Here is a 21,700-nt window from a genome sequence, read left to right on the forward strand (position 1 = left end):
AAATGTTTTTAAAACTTGCACAATAAAAATTGAAAATAATATTAAATAGGATATATATGCATAGGTACATTTACAAAGACAGCTTTCGAAATATACTGCATAGGCCCATTAACCTGATGGTGGGCCCACAGCGCTTATTCCTCAGAGTAAGACAGGTCAAATTACCTTTTACCCACTGTTAATATAAAACATAATAAATTTGCGTATTCGGCAATTCCATTTTAAAGGTAAGCCCCCCCCCCCATGAACTTTTCTGCTGAACTAGAAGCCTAAATAAAAAGGGCGAATTTTTGGTCTGATTCATTTCCCTTCCTAATTAGTATAAACTTGCCCCGAATGTTTAGCCTTGACCCGCAGAAAGACCATAAAAGGTCACATGAAAGAAAAATCCTATTTTGACCACCCCCCCATGGATTTGGATCCGCCCTTGATTTCCTACTTCATAGATTAAAGGATGAAAAGGTTAAAAATGATAACGTCATGTAAATTTTAATATTTTCAATGACAAGCTAGCACGTACAGCACTATGATTATCAGTCGAAAAGTGTTTGAAGCTGCGTTATGACAAACGCCCTCCTGTGTCTTTCCTCTGTCTATTGATTGGACTGCTAAACAGACGCCCCCTACGTCGAAGGTAAATCTATGGTCGAGTTCGGGCGGCCTGTTCTTGACCAGGGTTTCTTGTTCTCGCGCTCGAACGGCGGGAACCCACTCAAGAACACTGTTCTCGGAACAGGATCACACACCACCTCCTCGCTAGGGTTTTACAGGAACACACGGAAAAACTCGTGAGAGTTTGATTTTTGAACAGCTGCAAAAAGTAGAGAGATGGCTTCCAAAGCCATAGACAATGGGAAGTTTTGCAAAATTAACATTAATTATTTTTCGTAACACAGAAATGAATGTTCCTGTTTATATAGAAAAGAATTCAGCCCATCCAAACATTGACTCTCGAATAACGTAGCCTACATGTACATGGACGCCGCCGTGTGCATGTTGCTGGTCACTAACTACCATCGATAACCGGTTGTTTGTTCCCGGCGTTCGAGCGGCCGACCCACGACCAACAAATCGAGCTGTTCGTGAACACATGCGAACAAACCGCCCGAGCTCGGCCTATAGGTTTGACGATGTGGCGCAGCGAGGCGGTCCTTGCACAGATGTTAACATATTCCGTCACGGGACCGACTGTCATGTTAAAACGGCTTGTTAAACTTAACATCAAACCTCGAACGCGGAACTGAATAGTGTCCAATTGATGGGCCTTGTTTCCACGTTATAATCATGATACAGCTCATTTTAGTGATTCAGCCCCATGTTCCGTTACAATACAAACGTTCTGGTGCCCACACGAAATGTCAGGATTCGCGAAGCTAAATCAAGCTTACATAAAGTCAATCCCACCCGCCCATATTTCTGGATCTGTTCCAGGGTACGAAATTCTAGACGAGGACTCAGCAGGCTGACAGCGTCGTATTAAACAAGAAAAGAAAATTACTAAAATCTCAAGCTCGGAGGTTTTCCCCCGTAAGAATACCTGACTGGTCTTGTATACACACTTGTCCCACACCCACATGGAGTATAGCCTCATCAAACAATCATGTTTGCATTCGGTTTTGTCCTCTTCGTTAATACAGCGCGGCTTATTTAGCATTTCTATGGCGGTTATGTAATGACGCTCATGCAGACGAGAGAGTGCGCGCTACGTACGCAAGACTTGTCCAGTTTAATGCAAATGCTGAGCTTCGTCGCTTTGACAAATAGTGGGTAAGTTCTGACCCAAAACTATTCTAAAACTGCTGCGAGACAACCACGACTGGAAAGTTCACGTTTCCCCTGGATTGGATGGTTAACATACCATAGAAATCCATGAACAGCTAACTGCGAGACGCCCAGCTACGAGATGTGATTAAAAATGCACCACACCTATGTGATTTGATGCGAACGATCGCGCAAAGCTAAGGGTGAAAGGTGGGTAACATTCATTTTTAATTTCCTTTATTGAAACATTACAACAAAACATTACAAAACTGCACAGACTTTGGGGGGGGGGAAATCCTTCCGGCATAAAATAATAAAAGGGCAATGATTTTGAGATCATAATGTTGAATGGTGAATGCCACAGAGACCACCTTCCTTTATTTGCTCTATGTTTGAATGAAGAATCACCGTATTATTTAGGAATTATACATATTGAAGGCAAATATATCAGACGTATTTCAGAGCACTGATTTCATATTATATTCTTGTCGATGTACTGATAAATATTGTTTTCTATAATTATTTTGCAGAAGATGGCAAAGTTTACGTGTCGTCTCGGGAGGTGGCCTGCAGTGTTGTTGATGGCAGCCTTGTGTGTGACATCGATTGGCTGGATTGGTATCAATTTTCACTTTCCATCGTACGGGGGAGCTTTAAGAAAATGTTTCGAAAAAGTATTGGGGTGGCGGAATTCCTCAATAAAATTTCTTGGAGCCGCGGAATGTCCTGATAGCATATCACGGAAATGCAAAATTCCGTGATCTTGGAAAAGTGTCGTTCTGCGTTTCCGGGCTGTTTTATAGCGGCATTCCAGACTTCGCAGATAGTCATTAGACGGTAATGAGAGTTGTTATTTTGAAAACATTTAGTGTTACTTGCTAATTATCATAACACTAAGGTGAATCTTGAAAACGCACGTATACAGCGGTCCTGCTACTTGAGACGCCATTACAATCATCAACCTGCCCATCAGGCCACAGAGCCAGTATCCGTCAGCGGGCATCACCACCCATCTCATCTCTACCCTCACACGTATCTGTTTGTTCTCTAAATCTCTAAGAATTTATCCCTGTTCTTGCATTGACTGACCCCTACCGACTAATAGGCCTCCGTGCCGCAAGGAAGTTTTGTACCTTGGATTGCCTCTTGTAAAAAAAAATATTTGTGGATTTGAATAACGGTGAATATACCTCATGATGGCCTGTTATTCTTAAGCTTTTTCAGCAATTGTCTCCCCCACTGAAGTCAACCTTCAAAAAAATAACTTGGAGAATGCAAGCCAGGAGGCTGAAGGTAGGGGTCGGATACTACTGCTTGCATGCTATCCACAACGATCAGTGGTCCGGTCAGTGGCATAACTGGGATGCATTTTGCACGGGGGAAACTTGAGGGGTACTCAATTTCTGAAGGGGGGTGAACAGTGGCACACTGGGGAGACAAGCCTTGATGAGTGGGGGTAACGTGCCCCCTGCCCGCCCCCTTTAAGGAGAAGTGCATGCATGAATGGTAATCACATGGGAATAAGCAGGTAGTTAAGGGAACAACTTTTCCTTGTCAAAGGTTGTGATAGTTTCATCATTCCAGAAATGTCTGCGTTTTCCAAACATCTAATACATGTATGGCTTAGTTTGTGTAGGATGCTCCGGCAAGAATTTAAGTCGATTTTGTCAGTTATTGGGCCAGCTGTAGCCGAGTCCGTCGTAAGTGTGTCATAAATTGTCACAGGCCAATTCACAGGTGCAGTCAAATCATCAGGAAACAATTTATATAAGACCTTGTATTTTACTTATGCAGGGAGGCGATATTTCAAGAACAGCAGTCAAGAGATTGAGAGTTTCGACCCAACAGTAGTGCGCTTCGTTGAGGCCCCGCCACCACCGGGCGTGGCAGCAACGCAAAGCCCATGGAAGGATGCAGCCGACGACCCTAGACCGGTAGTCCTCGCCACTACCAACAAGGCATTCCTCGACTTCACAGCGAACTGGTTGGAGAGCATCCGCCGGATCGCCACTCGGCCCAAGATCCTCATCGTGGCCGAGGACCGCGAAACCCAGCGGTTCCTGTACGGACGACCGGGCGTGCACGTGGTGGTGTCCCGGGGCTTCGACACGCCGGCCGAGCAGCTTCCCTGGGATTCCCCCATCTACAACGCCATGGTGAATAAGCGGCCGGCCTACATCTATCAGCTGCTCCAACGGGGCCACGACGTGCTGTTCAGCGACGTGGATACCGTCTGGCTGAATGATCCCTTCCCTTACTTTCAGGGGGACTTCCACGTCGCTGTCGAAGAGGACCAGCATAAACCCTACGTGGCGTACTGCGCTGGGTTCGTGTTCTTCCGCGCCGCCGAGAAAACCAGGGAATTTGTCCGGGAGTGGCTTCGGCGGCTGCATCGATCCAAGACGAAAATCTCGGACCAGGTCCTGATGAACGAGATGCTGACTAAGAATCAGATCCCCGGGCTCCGGACGATGGTCATGCCGTCGGAGATCTTCCCAAACGGGAAGCTGTTCTTCATGACGCCCGGCTGGCGTCAGCTGCACCGTCAATCGGCGGCCGTGGTTCACAACAACTGGATTCAGAGCAAAGAGAAAAAGCTGCAGAGATTTAAAGATCACGGACTCTGGTTTATCGATGCTGAAAAGCCGTGACGACTGTCTACCAAGTCAAGTTTGCTGGTGTGCAATTCATGAACAGACATAGCGTATCCATGAAAATTTCGTTTCTTTTCGTGTATTAAAGGATTTCCTGTATATTCCACGCATAACAGTTAACTTAGTTATTGTAATATTAATTATATCCCCCAAGATAACGCGAAACAGCATAGCTCTCGAACTGACATATTTGGAAGTCCCAAAGAGTCCTTTTGTGGAATATTCTGTGCACTGTACTTGCATGCTGTTTCCCAAATTAGACCTTTCATTCAGTTGGATACAACAGCTTTTAAGTAGGCCCTGCAACTCAACACGTTCTCAACTTAACAAACTCTCTGCTATTGGAGCATTTTGAGGCCCGTGGACTAAATTGCCAGCTGACATGTGACACTGTGGCTGGTACTGTAGCTTACACCCCTTTTAATGTGGATAAAAGGGACCACCCACAGGGCTTTATTTTGCAATGGAGGGCATTGTTATCATAATGGCGATGGGGGAAACGTTTATCCCTGTTGTCTATGGCAGTTTATTTACTGACCTTTTGATATGTCTGAACTTCCTTTAAGCTATAGCCTAAGGCTAAGGAAATGCATGAAGCCATCTGAGCGCACGCGTGGTTTCCAGACGTGACCAAATTGTGGGCACAGCCCATGTTTAAGGTCTTAGCCTTTTGAGTTAGGACTCAGGAGTTAGCTCTACGAAAGCTTCCCTTCGATACACGATGAGGAAGATGCCATGGGAAAAGAAGACCAGACGGGTTCTTCCGCTTAGTAAGCGCACTTTCATGAGTTCCGTCGGGCATTTTAGCCCCTGAAAAGAATTGGTAAAAATCCACTGAACTTATTTCAATTTTTAGAAAGTATAGTGAAGATGCTTATTTTCTTCAAGATACAACTATAATCCTCTGTTTTTGGTGTTTCTTTTTTGTAGAGATGTGCGATGTCCAAAATAATGGCCAGCCTGTAGCTAAAACAACACAGGCGCCATGGTTTCACATCACGTTTCCCTCAGACGGACTTTTTTTCCTGCTGCATACAGGACGCGGCCATCTTCTCAAGGGGTTTCAGCTCGTAAGTCCGACGGCTCGAAAGACCGACACCTCGTTGGTCCAACGTCAGATTTATGAGGCGTCGGACCTTTGAGGCGTCGGAACTATGACGAGGCCGAAAAATAATGTTGTCAGACGCCTCGTAAGTCCGAAAATTCGGACTTTGGAGGCGTCGGACTTACGATACGCACTCTTCTTAAGCCTTCAAGATATGTTACGTTGTAATTTCTTGCTCGCATCAGTGACTGTGGATGACACACTGAAATCCTGCTGTGGCGATCATATGGTCCACCTGTTGTTTGTTTCACTAATAAAAGCAATTCTCTTAATTTGATAATTGTTACGTTTCCTGGGCAAATCTTTCGCAGTTCAGTCTTCTTCTGCACTTTGTCCTTGCAGTTGGCAAATTTACAGCCGTCATGAGGCAAGTTCCACAAGCGACAATTCATCAACTTCCGATCAGTTTCGCCTGGTACCTGGATTTATTTTGTATAAAGGTGTTAGCAGGTAAATCTGCCAACGGTCTATCACTGGTCCTCGCTCGAACTCACCCCATAATCTAACTCACAGCGTGTGTGCCCTCAGTGCTAGACACATAGCAAATTTAGAATTCTATCGGGCCTTTGAAGGCGGTGGACTTCATTAGTAATTTCCCTTTAGAATACATCCCTTCCTTTTTTCCATGTAATTCTCATTTAAAGGGAACGTGATGCTCAACGAGAACGCTACAACAGGCAAATTTAATTTTAGATGCATTTTACTGTTGGAAAGCTGCTCACTGCATAAAAAGAAGGAATTTCTTCCCCTTTCGGAATTCTACAGGAAATAGCCACTTACAAACTAAAATAGGCAAAGAGTGAGTTTCAGAGTCATATTCCTGACTAGTTCCTTTTGGTCATCCTCCAAATTGCCTGTTTTCAATCTTTTTGCCACTCTGACACACTGATAAGTGAGGCTGTTTTTCATGTGGTCCCAATCCCTTAAAATGTAATTAGTATGTGGATCATCCATTATTACCATCATTTTTGCAAGTGCAGAAACCGTCGCCTTTGGAGTGAGTTTCGGGTCCTGACCTGTAGTCTTTGGGGAAAAGGGTGCACAAGTAAAAAGTCACACAATCTTTCCTTTGTCTGGGCGCTCACGGTGTGTTAGCTGCTTTTCAATGTGCAAATCACATTGGACAAGCATTTGCACTCTAAATTTGCTGGCCGTTGGAAGCAAACATCCTATTTGTAACTGAACATGAATCGACAAGCCTCATGAAAGCACTGGCAACAGTTCAAGCATTTTGGCCAAGAATAAAACTAGCAAATTCTGAATATCCGCTCCCAGAGTTTCATGCACGTGTCCTCATAATTTTCACTTCTCCTATACAAAAAAGCCTTGTGATAGAGTACTCCCTCTTGGCTATGACTCATGCCGGGTGTGCTTATAAAGAGGAGTTGCGGCGGATGGTGGACTCTTCTAACTTGACTTCGCCAAGGGTCCGGACAATTGCTGGGTGCCGTCATCACAGCCGCTGCTGTCGGTGCTCGTGCTAGCTACTCGCTGCGCGAGGGGCGGGATTTTCGAAGGAGTGTAGAAGGGAACCTTCAGGTTCAGCATGACACGAATGGAAGACAAGGAAGATCTGGTGAGACATTTAAATTTTGTTGGTGCGGTAAATGTGAGCTTTCGTCTGGGCTCACTGCATGCCCTGGAGAAGGCGGAGTTGGTCGATTGAGCAAAAGGGGTGGATCAGTAGTGTTGAAGACCACGCAAAAGGATAAAATGTTAATTAAAGACAGCGTGGAAAAACTTTATCGGGATTTTTTGACAGAAGTATTATGTGCCGAGTACGCAAGGGCATATTCTCATTAAAACAGGTTGTATTGCCCGACAAGGCAATTTTTCCCGCGGCAGTGTTTCCAACTCCACATTAATTTGATTGTTCTCCAGTGTTGTTCGATCTGTATTGAGATTGGCATTCAGGACTTCGCATTCCAGCAGATTGCACTGCAAAACTGAGGTTCATCTTGCGGTTAAACACTTCTCTCTAGTAATTTACCATCAGTTTGAAAACATGTTTAATTAAATGGGAAGAGATGTTTTAGGTTATTCAAGGACAGTGTCTTGCGATTGAACATTGGTCTTTAGAAATTCGAATGGAACGCCTGATGTTTAGCTTCTGAACAAGATATCCAGCTTTTAATGTCCGGGTAGGGAGGAAAATTCAAAACCGAAAGCGGCTTCGGACTCATTCAACATGAACACATGAAAAAAATCAAAAGCCTTCCTCAAGGTCCCAACATCCTTGCTTTTATTTGCTGGTGTTGTTTTCCTTGGGTTTTGGTGCTGATATTTGATCAATAAACATACCGATTTCTTTCTTTCCGACTCACGTATGAAGTATTCTCTGTGAAAATAAAATTCCGTGCCCCCCCGCCCTCGCTGGATACGCCATTGAAGCCATGCAGTTTTAGAGTGTAGGGCCGGGTCCTGTTGGAAATCACTGCATTATCCTCCATGAAAGGTTCTTCTCAAATCTCACGTCAGGTCATTACAATTTATTATGACATAGTATTGATTTAAATCTCTAACGGTAGGACTGAGTGTGCAATCAGCCTGGTCACTGAAGTGATGTTTTTCAGTTAATAATTTAAGACAATAACAAGATTTGATGCGGATTTTATCATTTGCCGACAAAGAAAAACAAGCCGTGACGAGACAGTTTTCATGAGTGTAAATTTAATGATAGAATGAGTGTGATTGAGCTTGTGGGTTTAGATCGGAGGTCTTATGATGTGAAATATCATAACATATCAAAGCAGCCGTTTGTGACATTGCTGTACCACTTCACGGACTGTGCTTAACCGCGATGACGTAATGTATAATTCTCAATATCCTCGATGGCCGCAAATGGGATCTGCATCGTGACTCAGTTCTCTTGGTGTTGGTAATATATTCATTCCCGTTTGAAGACCTGCTTCGCTAATGACGATCGAGCTCTGCGGCTAAGAATAACGCTTTGGTATATGGACTATCTTCACAATCTGGAACAGGTTGGACCGACTTGGCAAAACAAATCGGCCGAAATGTTTCCAACCCTATCTACAGCCCCAGGCAGCCTTAAAACTCTTCCTTACTGTGTAAAATACCTGCTTCAATTATTGGTACATTGTGTAAGCTCAGTGTCAAACTCAGTCAAATGACTGAATGAATAATGCATACTGTAGCACAAGTGTCTGTGGCTGCATCCCGGAATCTGTTGTCTAGAGCTAGGTCTAGGTATTCCTTCCATGCGAAACACACCGAGTAGCCATAGCTCTGGAGGCCCATTTCTGACACGGCAATCAACAGCAGGAGGGCCACCGCCTGCTTGATGATGAGGGAGATATGCAACTGCAATATGATTTGTACATATATAGGCACGTACTTGTAATTTTCGCCCCTCTGACATTAACTCATCTTGTAATGCAAGAATGGCTTAGTAGCCCTTTTTCCCTCACGCTGTCTGTACTCCTAGATCCTTTGCGTGATTATTTCAGGGAGACGTCAGTGGTTGCATTTGGAGGGGCAGCCTATAAAAATGGTGGAAGGTTGAAGGCTTGCAGTAGGGTACATCTTTAACGCAGCCCTCCCCCTGTCAAAAAGCGAGAGGGGTAACCCCCCCCCGCTGTCTCGTCCCTTCTGCGTATATTATGGATGCTCTTATGCATACGTATTCATCTGGGAAGATTTTGCGTGAAAACAAAAATTATAAGGGGAATACTCTCTACAGTTCTTACAGAGGTTATAAGAACTCTGTTGTGTCTTCTTGGTAGAAATGCACAGGCATTCCGTGGCCAAAAATAGAGTCATTGTTTGGAAGAAGCCTGAGAGCAAGCGAAGGTGGGGACAAAGTTAAAAACAAGCCGCATAGAGAGACAAGAAATTCAGTTGGGGGAACACAGCAAGGAGAAGTGACTAAGTGCACTCTACGTCAATCCGGGACGTACAGTCAAGGAAGACCGACGGCGGAAGACAAGTAATACGCTCAGGATATCAGCCCTTGGAGGGTATTTTTTCCTAAAAGGGAGAGAAGAACGAAAGGGGGCCTTGGGAGCTCGCGTAGGGGTGACAGGAAATTGATGAATCATGCAAAGAGTTAATTATAACACAGATTTGACAGCTTGAATCAAAGCAAAAGACTTTCTTTTAAGGTTCACCGAATTCCAAATTTCACTACCTCGACGATTTGCATGTTATTCGACTAAAATTTTTGTCGAGGGGTTGGTCACACCCACCTTTTAACCCAGGTGCTCAAAAGAAAAATCGTGTTACATCGGTGATTTAACCTGGGTTTTTTTCATGATGGCGTTTATATGGAAATCAGTCACAAATGGCGCGACTGAAATGAAGTACTGCTGTCTTTACGGTCATTGACCGAACGAAGCTGCCTGTCTTGATGGAAGAAAGAAGTTGAATTGCGCCCTCTCTTGACTACACTGCTAGAAACTGGCATAATTATGGGAATTTTTAAGGAGGAATATAGCAGTGTCTCAGCCTTACATTTCACTTTAATTTTATTTTGATGATCTCCAAAATATTCAGACAATAAAGAGGCCAATTTAAGACCAGGGCCACTCCAGTGAGAAACTTCATTATATTTGTAGGGCTTTTTGCTTCGGAAGAAGGTCTGTATTTGCTTCGTGTAGCTGTTCACAATCGCTTTTATCGCATAGGCATTCTAACAACCGTAATTTGTTTCTGCATCTAATTAATATGTATGACCTGGATCTCGGTGTACAATTGTTTTTATAACATACACATCACGAATTTCCATTCGTGATATGAAAGAGGCAGTCACAACCTTAAGAGATCGATAAGGCAACCTTAGATTTGAATGTCCTCTTCCGTATAATATTTCGTTCCTGATAAATTCTTGCATCAGTTTCAGCCTAAAAAGTCAGGGGTACTTACCGATTATTCTGCATTGGCCCGGCTGACTAGTCGTTTGAAATAATTTGAAACTTTCCCCTTTATTTCTGTGAAACATGCATGCCTTCATGATGTAGGGTTTCGCTTGAGGAACATACGTAATAATTCCCCCTTCCGTGTATCCGTTCTGCCATTTAACAACCAGGAATTTCCGTGTATAGACCACTGGTGATCATTGGAACTAAACCGATACTCAATAGGATGCGTAATTACGGTTACAACCCGTGACATTTTGTTGGATTGTTTCTTGTTATTAATTTGTTTGGGGGATTCGAGAAGTACATCGTTGCACGTGTTATTCCTGCCCAGATCAACTAAAGAAATTCTCTTAGTTAACAAGTTACAACCAAACACAATCATTCTTGGTAGATCGCGGTATGTGACCGTGTGTATAAAGGCCTAATACACGTCGCCTCCGTTTCCTTACTGGTTCATTTTAATTTGTACACGAACCAACGGCACCGATGGTTCGTGTGCAATCAATAAAATATCATGATGCCACTTTTATCGAGAGTGCCGTCCGAGTAATGCGCACGGGCCATCGTGCCTGAGAAACCAACACAGTCCATAAATGAATAATAAATCAGTTCTTTCCACTGTGGGGCTTTCATCTGGATTAGACTCTTCCTTTTAGCTCTGATTTAGCTTATCTGCTGGCTATTTCAGGAATAAATTTCCACTCCATGGCGTTGTATTCACGCAGTTATAATTATATATTTACATTGTGATCTTCCTCAAGCTATCATTTCTCTAGTAGAAGTCGAAATGGCGGCAGATTGGTTCGTAACACGCGTTGCCTTTGTGACTGAGCATGTGACGGACATCAACTAAACTCAAAATGATTGTCAGTATACTAATGTCAGTTCAATACTGAATGATGCTCAGGCGTGAAACATATGGAAATTGGTTTGACTTGTCCAAGGACAACGCATCAACACTGCACAGATATTATTAAAATGTCAAAAAGTGAAGTGATATTTCAGATGCACTGTAACGTATTGCTAGTTCGAAGTTGAGTATCTATTCATCTTAGTTGTTAAACTTTTGACAAACCTGCCTCAAAAACAACTTGTTCAAGAATGCAGGCACTTGATACTGTGGCCATTTGGGGGGCAAAAGTACCAACCGAGGGGCTATCTGCCAATTTATCAGTTTGTTTTGCGTTGTAATATTGAAAGAAAGGTATTTTCTTGAAAGATCGTTATTCCTTTGCCATTGTTTTCTTTTTCTTTTTTTGGGGGGGGGCCACAAGTTCTTCCCAGAAGTGGGAATGTTAATTACCCTGATTGCTTTGAGTATTTGTTTTTACCAATTTTTTCAGACCTTCTACAATGAATCAAACACGTAAACAGAACACAAAGAGTGACCTAGACATTTAAAGAATTACCTGTATAACAGAGTCAGCTACTTCCAGGTTTTCTGATACGTCCGTAAACAGTAAACAAAAACCTGGACTTTAACCGACAAAGTGGAATGGAATGCTTATAGCCTTCTGCTTTCCGTTAGACAAACGTCTGGATGATATGCGTGAAATGTGAAACCGCTATATTGGCCGCCAAAAATGGACACAAATCGGTAAATGGCAAATCGGCTTCCACGACCAGGACTGTATGAATTTTATTTCTGTTGTGAAGTCTTGATTAAGGTATTATTGATCGCACCCGTGTGTACCTTTTTACTTCCTTATCAATGAGAGGACAGACTCCATTCAGAGAAACTCCTCAGTGAACATGGTATCTACAGACAACATCAACCAAAGATGCCTTGGGTTATCCCGGAAATGCTTCTAGAAAGCTCCGCTATCCGCGCAGCTTATAATTCAAAACTGCCGACTGTCGAGACTCTGCAGTGACCACTATTATATATGGCTACTCCGCTCGGATTAAATTTGAGCAAATTTCAAACACAATCTAATCTTTCGACGGGGCTTTAATTTGTATGTGATATGTTTCTATCCTATTTTCATCACTGTTATTAATGAAAACTGTTACTTTTAATTATAACTTGACTTTTTTGACGTTATTTCTATTGTCATAATCGGTGTAGCTAGTAGGTGATCCACTGATAATATTCAGATAACTCAATAGTATGCAGACTCCATAAAGACTAATGGTGTAGCTAATGGTGTAGCTAATCACACAAAATGTGCCTTGCTACAAACAGCATATCGTTAGTTGACTTCATTTTATTGACAATTGTCATTTTAGCCGTACATTAAGCAGGTGTTCTCGCAAAACGGATGCATTCGTGATTGTGCATGTGATAGACATGTGCATAAGGCGTGTACAGATGGGGGAATGTGGTTCTGTCTCACGAGTCAATTTTGTACAAAATTTTTTTCACACACATGAGACAGAAAAGGACTCTTTTTTCCTTCGGAACTTGAATTCATGAAACACAGAAATGATGCAACAACCAAACCTCGTATAGGCGAAAATAGGCACACAAAATATTCAAGGCCCAGTCTGTTATGTAGCCACGGACAAAGATGTAGACCCTAACTGTGTCTTTTTACCAAAAATATTGATTATTTTTGTGCTTCCAATAAAATTGCAATGTATTACCAACATTTGTCCAGTATACAAAATACGTTTCATACGACTATAAAATCGTGTCAAATATGACAACTTCAACACCACTGACTTCTTGAGCAAGCTCAGCAAGTCATGTATAAACTTAGGATTTCCTTTGACTTATTCTTGTGGAGTGCCCCTTAAAATGCTATAGAGAAATTTGGCGAAGCGCTGAGGAGGGATACCGGCCAAGCTCACATATGTCTACTACGCATGCGCTTTACATTTGCGTAACTGAGGGATCACAGGTGCTCGATCGTACCCCCCAGCGGAAGACCATTCCCCTTGGGCGCCCCACTCGAAATTCGTAAATGTACACTGGGCACAGAGCCACGTTTTAACTTGCTTTCTGTGTTGTCTTCACCCCACGCGTTCTCTGTTGCTGATGAGCTTTGATTGAGCCTACTGATAGGGCTACTCACGCAATATGCGTGACAGTGGAAAAACAAACACAACACAGTATAATTACTACGGCATTTTATTCCCTGCAGTAGGGCTGAATTGCTGGCATTATAATAGAGTACTTGCTCCTGTCCACGTGATTTCTATTGCGTGGCCACTCACGCAGAAGGAGAATCTCCGATCGTGTTTCTTCGCAGGCTGTCAATTTTTAAGAGTGAACAGGGAAATGGCAATTCATTTTCACAATGTACATTAATGTGTACACTTGAATGAATACTGTGGCGTGTCATATATTAGAGGTGTGATTGTCTACGCAGGAATGAAAAATACAACACGGTAACACCGTGCAAGATAAAGATCCTGTCTTTGTGGATTCTCTGGGCTGGTTTGTTTGAAAAAGATGGTATAAACAGTGCCCAAACATCTTAGGTGGATTTTTACGAGACCTTACTATGGGTCTCAGAATTATATTGGCATACATGCTTAAGTGTCAGTGAACCTCTTTAAATCTAGGTTAGTTTTGTGAGTTTACTAGGTCGTTGCCGATATAATTCAATATTTACCTTCGCTTCGTCGTCATAATACAGACACGAGCGCATCACGCATGCACCCATGCATGCATGCACTCCTGCCCGTCCAGTCGCACAATGACCCAGTTAGGTGTCACAGCCATCATCAATTACCCATAACTGCATTGTGTAATGTCTGTGTCGATTGCAGTGATCACGAGTGCGAACGTGGGTCTTGCCGCTGGTCATGAGATTGTACCTCAATATGGCGTGCAGCTATAATTAATCAATTCCTTAGAAGATTTGAATACGTGAAAGTCACACTGAAGTATATATTACAAAAAGATCCATTACTTTGGAATGATGACACGTTTCATTTGTTTTGGATTTCTTTTTTCATCATTTCAAATTCCCCATGCTGTTTCCGACAAATGAGGATTCTGTCGCTGTGTGTCAGTTTAAGTGCACCTTTCTGAGGGTTTCCGCACCGTTTGTAACCTGAACGTGTAGCCCATTGAAAACATGTTTCAATTGTGTCACATTTGATGCTGAAGCAGCTGTACCAACGAGGCTTCTGCCAGGGATGACGTCAATACATTCATGGAAACGAAAAGTTGCAGCAGCATAAAAAAACAAAGATCTATAACAAACACCATGGCAAGAACATTAGAGATGACACAATGGCACATATCAATGCTAGATTAAACTCAAACCCCTTCCATCCTTTTCCGGAAAATGCACTCGTCCCCAAAGTAGGGCGTTCTTTCCAGCAACGCTTTCACGCCATCAATCCCCGCAAATGGACCAACCTCAGAAACATTCCCCTCTTGCAAAAACGCTGGATACAAGTCTAGGCCTATACTTGGCATTTAGCGGGAAAGTGTGCATGCGTGAACGAACTAACGACTTACCATTCAAACTCCATTCCTCGTATGGATTGTCCCATTTTAGAGATCGGTATATTTTTTAAACAGGGGCCCCGCTGTTTCCTCCCATAAAAAGCATTTTGAAGATACTAACCCTTTGCGTTCGCCCAGGTGAGAAATGATTGCAGAGAGCGTTTGCCGAGACATGAATACAACAAACATTCATTTTTTTCCACCAACCTGTTTCCTGATCTCGTACAGGTGGGAGAACATCCAGAGACCGACCCGACAGGGACGGGAATGCGTCAATCCAGGCTAACCAGCATCGGCCGGGCCGCTGGCCGTGTGCGCAAGTACTCAGCAAGCGTCAGGAGAAGCGTGAGGAAAACAGTGGACTCCATCATCTCTGGGGGCGAGTTGGACGAGACTGTGGACCCATGGGCTCTGTCTGAGTTGCAGGATACCACTCAGCCTTGGTCTGGTGAGGGGGGAAGCATGGACGTAGATCCATGGGGATGGGGTTATCTATCCCCCATCTTTTTGACCAGGGAAATGGGGCTATTAAGATCAACCCCCTACTTTTGTAGTGAGAAAAAAGAGCAGATGTTAAGATAATTTTCCAACATCCCAACAACCAAATTGTATTCAATAGAACTGAAAAGATGTGCGATTGAATCACGCCTGATGGCTGAAGAGAAACCTTCTCCTATAATTACGAATCACATTGTTACAAGATGCAAGCATTATTTCTTATAACTTCACCAGAACTGACCACAAGAGGCAAGTTGTACCGAGTCCTCGTTGAGTGGATCGGCAAGCCTGTCACTGTTCTAGTGCTGCTGTACCTCTTCATCTGCTCGCTGGATCTGATGAGTTCCGCCTTCAGGCTACTCGGGGGTGAGCAAATAGAGACGGAGACAACTATCATTCTATAATTCTTCTTGGGAAAGGTGTCATTTTTATATTGTTCCACAAGGAAAAAGATGTTCTAGTCTGCGAATGTTGCGGTTCTATGACGTATTTTGTCTTGTGTGCTCCAGGAAAGGAAGCTGGTGAGGTATTCAGCGAAAGCACGCTGCTGAACAACCCCATCTGCGGTTTGATGATCGGTATCCTAGCAACTGTACTTGTTCAGAGTTCAAGCACTTCCACGTCTATCGTGGTCTCCATCGTGTCTGCTGGAAGTAAGACTACGCCCTCCCTATTCCCCCCCCCCGTGAAATACATTTCATGTCTCAAGCCCGAAGACTAATTAACACAAAACAAAGGAAGTTTTTGTTTTTCACTTTCTGTTCTTGCAATGTTGATGCATGTCTACGATAACGGAGCTGACTGCAAAACTGCCAGCCTTCCAAAACATCGATCTCTGCAAACTTCGGATTCGTCTTAGTCGTCTGGTCTCTACCTCAGGTTCGATGTCTGCTTTCGATAGAATCATCATATCCCATACAGTTGTACAAGCCAAAGGTTCTTTCCGTTGATTATAAAGCAGTAAATTCCTGCAGATGTCTGCGGTCAGAGGCTAAAAAGACGAATTCAGAGCAAAAGACGAAGTCGACGTATGAGAGATGGCATTAGGTTGGAAACAGAAAAATGGGTTCTGTCATGGAGAAAGTATACACGGCAGTAGTCGGAAACTTGTCCAATTTCTAGCCCTTTTCGACAGATCCCGTACAAGAAGCTAAACTTTTTAGATTTAGAGGCCTCTTGAAATTACGTCGTTAGAGTGTCTTGCATGGCAAAGCTTGATGAGTCCCCCCCCCCATCAGCAGGGTCTGCATTAATTGAACGCTGCCACTGCATAGTAATCGGGATAACTAGGCTGATTTGATTTCGTTGTTTCACCATGACATTTAATTACTGACGCCATCGCTCTCTTGACAAACAGTTCTGCAAGTGGAGCCGGCCATTTTCATCATCATGGGCGCCAACATCGGCACCTCAGTCACCAACACCATCGTCTCGCTGGCCCAGTCAGGCAACCGCAACGAGTTCCGGCGGGCCTTCGGCGGTGCCACCATCCACGACATGTTCAACTGGCTGTCCGTCATCTGCCTCCTGCCGCTGGAGTGTGCCACAAAGTACCTCTACCATATGACCAACGCCATCGTGGGTAGGTTCAACGTCACCACCAGCGAGGGCTCCAAGGTGGAGCTCCTGAAGGTGCTCACCAAGCCATTCTCGAAGAAGATAATCGACGTGAGTATGGCTCCGGGCACCCGAACCTCATAATGTCTACATACATAGCTAAGAAGTTTCTAGACTCAATCGTAGCAGAGGCTGGGTAGCAAGAACAACCACGTGACTACTTTTCGAATTTAACCTCTAGACGCCAGATGACATGTAAACACACATAATTTTCCTTATTTGTTCCATGGAGGACGTGTACATTTGTTGAAGTTTGTCATATCCGCGGTTGGCGTATTAACACGTCGTGCTTGGTTGGGTCAAAGCCCAATCGCAAGGTTGAAAGAATTTGTGGGTAAAAAAATCTGTCCCGGCAGCTTTTTCGGGTAAGAAAAACCAACGTTAACTAGCGATGTACCGGTACTCCATTTACAAACTGTGTGGCCACTTCGCCTCATAATTATTACCTATCCTTTCAGATCGACAGTAAAGTTGTAGCCAAGATCGCGCTCGGAAAGGTGGATCCAAGCGAGGCCAAACTACTGAAGGAATGGTGTAAAAAGGAGAAAATAGCGGTGCTGGCGAATACCACCATGCCGCCGCCGACGGCGGCTGCCACCGTGGCAGGTGCTGGTTTCACGGGGAACCCGGATATGGTCACAGAGTACATCGAAGTAGGAGTGGAGAGATGTATGTATATAAGATATTGCATGGAATAAGAACTTGGGACTTACGCACTCATTATTCACAGCTGGCAGAGTGTCGGTTTACGTCTGAGTGAGAGAGATTAATATTCCTAAACCATTAGCGCGTTTTCCCGATAAGAACAAAAAATTCTGATTCCAAATAAGCCCATCAGACCTTGTTTTTACCGCATTTACAAAAAGTGGCTTAGAGAGTGTTTGTTAATCTATTTTCGATACACTGCAGGTTCATATTTGTTTGCCAACACTGGCTTGTCCGAGAGGGGCGTTGGTGCAATCCTGCTCATCCTGACTCTCATTCTTCTCTGCACCTGCCTCATCCTCATGGTGAAACTCCTCAATTCCATCCTCAAGGGCCGCATGGCTGGCATCATCAAGCGCGTCATCAACGCCGATTTCCCCTACCCCTTCGGCTGGGCTGCGGGCTACTTAGCCATCCTAGTGGGAGCCGGTGTAACCTTCCTGGTGCAGAGCAGCTCCGTCTTCACCTCAGCCATGACCCCGTTGGTCGGCCTGGGCGTTATCACCTTGGACCGCGTCTACCCGATGACGCTGGGCTCCAACATCGGCACCACGGCTACCAGCCTTCTGGCTGCTATGGCCAGCTCTGGAGACAAGCTCAAGAACAGCCTCCAGATCGCCCTCTGCCACCTTTTCTTCAACATCAGCGGCATCCTCCTCTGGTACCCTCTCCCCTTCATGCGCAAGGTGCCCATCTTCCTGGCCAAGACTCTGGGCAACACCACGGCCAAGTACCGCTGGTTCGCCATCTTCTACCTGGTCGTCATGTTCTTCCTCGTGCCGCTGGTGGTCTTCGGGCTGTCGCTGATCACAGTCTGGCTTCTGTTGGCCGTAGGCCTCCCGGTCCTTCTCCTCGGCATCTTTATCATTGTCGTCAACGTGCTGCAGCGCAAGAAGCCGGATGTGCTCCCGAAGAAGCTGCGCAATTGGGACGCCCTGCCCCTGTGGATGCACTCCCTGGCACCCATGGACCGGCTGATCACCAGGGTGCTGCGGAGCCTGACCCGATGCTGTCCGTGCAAGAGAAACAAGGAAGAAGCAGACAAGGACACTCTACCTCTGCACCACAGCACAGAGGCCTCCAACAATTTGGCTGTACACTACGATGCTGTCAATGAACGCACCAGCACGTTACCACTGAACACCTCGCCCAGCAACCACACCGAGACGAGAACCAGTTCTGTCTAGTTTGAAAAACAATTTGAAAACAATTCAGAAAAAAGAAAGAAAAGTCTGTATTGTGGCCGTGATGCAATTTTTAGCTAAAATTGTTTTGCACTTCAACGTTAAAAAAGATGGACTCACATCATGCATATTTTGATGAACTACCTTTCACAAGAAGCATCATCATTAATTGTATGCATGCATTGTGACACACGATTTGTATCATCCTTTGAGCTTCATTATAAATATTGGGCATCCTGTTTATAATCTCTGCATTTTTATCGCAAGTGTTGCGAGTTACGCTCGGCTCAGAAGCAATATCTGTGGCCGGTTTACGTTTAATACTCGGTTTAAACCATTTAAAATGTCGTAACAAGACAATAGTTAGCATCTTCTAATTTTCAAATATTTTTAAGTTAATTGCCATGAACTGAGGGTAATCTTTAAACGATATTCTCTGCTATGATTACCTGTAGCGTATAGACGACGCTCGTTGTGGGATCTATTGTTCATAATTTTGTTCATCGCGAATGTTGCCACTTATCCGGGACTATTGTTTTGGCAGGAACCACAACAAGCAGTTAATGTCATGCCAGCTGAAGACAATACGAAAGAGACAAAAAGCCATGTTCGTCACAGTGTTAAGCTGAATGCGCATCGAGCTGTACTGAAAAATACCAGGTCTTTCATTAGCGTCACCAGGACTTTCCGGGCAATGGCGTAGGATTTTACTGGGTGGGGAGCACAAGGGGGAACCAGCATCTTATGGGGGTACATGTATCAGCTTTCAGGGGTGTGGTTTTGGGGGCAAGCTTTTGTTGGTCTTGTTCAATATCCATTCATTTTTTTAGTGGGGGTACCTGGGGGGCACCGGGGAATTGTTGAGGGGGGCACGTGCCCCCCTCCCCCGTGGCTAAGCCCCTGTTTCCGGGGAAGGAAATGGTCATCAGCTCCCATCATTCCTTCAAGTGACAACGCATTGATGGTGGAAGGGAGTTAACTCCGAGGTATTTTAAAGAAAACTAGTGATTTTCATCCCCTTGTCTCGTTTTCCCGTTCTTTCATTTTTTCCCCTCTTCTTCCACTTGTTGTTCGTTTTTATTTTTCCAAGAGGAGAAACCTGTCACTGTTTAATCTCAAACTATATTCTGAAAGCTTAATATTGCATGTCGTCTTATTTTTTTAAGTATCTGCTGGCCTGTTGAGCCTATTTACTGCAGCAACGGACTTTCCTAATTAATTTGTATGAGAGATGTAACCACCGAGAGAGCTGAGAGGAAAAATTCTTATTCCTCTATGCTTGAAGTGACAAGAATTTCTAGGTAAGGGTTCCATGCACGAACCTGCGTGATGACGAGTCAGTCACAGTTATTCCTATTGATCAAGTGACGAGCAAATGTCTGCGAACCGCGACGCGGACATTTCTTTGTTCATCCCTGCGTCCCTTGTTACTGATGTAGTGGCTCACTAGTGCTTCGTCACCGCAACTGTAGCCTTGTCGAAGGTGGACACTACGGGGTTTTTTGTTCAAGTGTTACATGTCATTCACATATACGTGCGCGGCGCGCGTGTGCTGCGCCAGTCGCGGCTTACGAGTCGGCATTCAAGTTTTGGTACGTGTTCGTAATGCACCTTTGTCATGTGAGCTAACATGTTTAGGGTCACAGCAAAAGGCATGCACACAGCGTGACATGTCCGTGAGTGGCTGTTGCTTGTGGAGTTTGATCGGCGAGTCAACTACCCGTGTACAGTCCACTAATTCAAGCCCCATTGAAAACAGTGTAAAATCAGCACTGTTCTGGGCCCAATAGCATGCACGCCAACATCCCTGAGATTTCTGAAGCACAAATGAAATTCTTGTCTGGTCACTAATCTTTCAATTTCTTTTCAATTTTTTGTGGGTTAACCAATTACATTTTTAATTATTCCCACAAAACAAAATCACCCCCATAAAAAGTGATTTTTCCGAAGTCTGATTGCAGCCATTTTTCAAGTGGCAATCCTCAACTTTCTCGGGCACTTAGGACCATTTTTCAACCGTAGGTTTTAGCCATTCTGCTCTCATATGAAAGCTCAAAGACCCAGGGAGTTGATCCTTGCAAGGATTTACACAATCTCACCATTTTGGGGGCCAAACAATCTCCCTTTTCAAAAGATACTTTGGAGGCAGTTTTAGTGCTAATGAGCTGGCCAGAAACTCTCACTTGAATTAGTGATTTGCACCCATAGAGCAAGACCCAACACCTTGGTCAAGGCTGGCAAAGATCGTATAGCGCCGCGTAGCGGCGCTATACGATCTTTGGTCAAGGCCAAGCTCAACGATTGAGTAAATCCATTTTAAAATGTCTTAAATTCGTAGCTTTGATTGTTCAGTTGCCCTTCCGAGAGAAACTTGTGTTTAGTCAGTTTGATAGGCGTCCAATGAGGTCATGACTTGAAATGGGGACAGTCGGAAATGGTCTGTGTTTCAAGTGAATGATGGGTGTATAGTAGGCTTAGGGCCTACTTGGAACATGGAGTAATATTTACTCCATGCTTTGAAGTACACCTTGTTGATTGTGTCACGTATTTCAATTAGCGTGTCAAATTTCTCCGACTACAAAGAGTTGGATGGAAACTCTGACGTTAAAGTCAGACTGCAACAATGAGGCTTTAAATCCTAATTCTGGTAATTAAATGCTGAAAGCTTTCTTCTGGAGCAGTACACTATCAAGAATGTTATTGGATTTTTGTATTCGATGCGTCAATGGTTACAACTTTCATACATTTATATAATTTTCATACATTAATATTAATTAATAAATTTTTCCCATGGAGCAGTTTAAACAGTATCGCTCCATGACGGTCTACAATCCGCAGTGTTTTATTAAGGGCTTGTGATAACTAAACCCCAATTTTGCATCAATCTTTGC

At 44.1% G+C, this 21,700-nt stretch overlaps 2 protein-coding genes across 4 annotated transcripts; both read left to right on the top strand.

Annotated features, from left to right (window-relative positions):
• The first annotated feature begins 54 nt into the window (after nucleotides 1–54).
• On the top strand, nucleotides 55–5,789 carry LOC110975991 (uncharacterized). 3 transcript variants are annotated; one of them, XM_087140240.1, is made up of 4 exons: nucleotides 55–1,971; nucleotides 2,292–2,379; nucleotides 2,977–3,054; nucleotides 3,556–5,789. In XM_087140240.1, exons 2-4 carry the CDS (start codon nucleotides 2,295–2,297, stop codon nucleotides 4,410–4,412), a joined length of 1,020 nt encoding a protein of 339 aa, XP_086996366.1. In that variant the 5' UTR covers nucleotides 55–1,971; nucleotides 2,292–2,294; the 3' UTR covers nucleotides 4,413–5,789. The 3 variants fall into 3 exon arrangements, with proteins under 3 accessions (XP_086996366.1, XP_086996368.1, XP_086996367.1); XM_087140242.1 differs by lacking the exon at nucleotides 2,977–3,054; XM_087140241.1 differs by lacking the exon at nucleotides 55–1,971 and having other exon boundaries at nucleotides 1,982–2,379.
• Nucleotides 5,790–6,902: 1,113 nt separating this feature from the next.
• On the top strand, nucleotides 6,903–21,627 carry LOC110976073 (sodium-dependent phosphate transport protein 2B-like). The gene is made up of 7 exons (XM_022229043.2): nucleotides 6,903–7,096; nucleotides 15,034–15,253; nucleotides 15,538–15,669; nucleotides 15,813–15,956; nucleotides 16,661–16,971; nucleotides 17,379–17,589; nucleotides 17,830–21,627. Exons 1-7 carry the CDS (start codon nucleotides 7,067–7,069, stop codon nucleotides 18,810–18,812), a joined length of 2,031 nt encoding a protein of 676 aa, XP_022084735.2. The 5' UTR covers nucleotides 6,903–7,066; the 3' UTR covers nucleotides 18,813–21,627.
• The last annotated feature ends 73 nt before the right edge of the window (nucleotides 21,628–21,700 follow it).

This window comes from Acanthaster planci, linkage group LG08, assembly GCF_054643075.1.
Source record: "Acanthaster planci isolate LZ-2023a linkage group LG08, COTS_SCS, whole genome shotgun sequence".
Lineage (NCBI taxonomy): Eukaryota > Metazoa > Echinodermata > Asteroidea > Valvatida > Acanthasteridae > Acanthaster > Acanthaster planci.

Excerpts from the sequence above, each read along its gene's own strand:
- LOC110975991 (XM_087140240.1), top strand. The coding sequence starts at position 2,295 with ATGGCAAAGTTTACGTGTCGTCTCGGGAGGTGGCCTGCAGTGTTGTTG. Across the intron at positions 2,380-2,976 it reads GACATCGATTGGCTGGATTG|CTTTTTCAGCAATTGTCTCC; the intron begins GTATCAATTTTC and ends GTTATTCTTAAG. Across the intron at positions 3,055-3,555 it reads TGCAAGCCAGGAGGCTGAAG|GGAGGCGATATTTCAAGAAC; the intron begins GTAGGGGTCGGA and ends TTACTTATGCAG.
- LOC110976073 (XM_022229043.2), top strand. The coding sequence starts at position 7,067 with ATGACACGAATGGAAGACAAGGAAGATCTG. Across the intron at positions 16,972-17,378 it reads TCTCGAAGAAGATAATCGAC|ATCGACAGTAAAGTTGTAGC; the intron begins GTGAGTATGGCT and ends CTATCCTTTCAG. Across the intron at positions 17,590-17,829 it reads CGAAGTAGGAGTGGAGAGAT|GTTCATATTTGTTTGCCAAC; the intron begins GTATGTATATAA and ends GATACACTGCAG.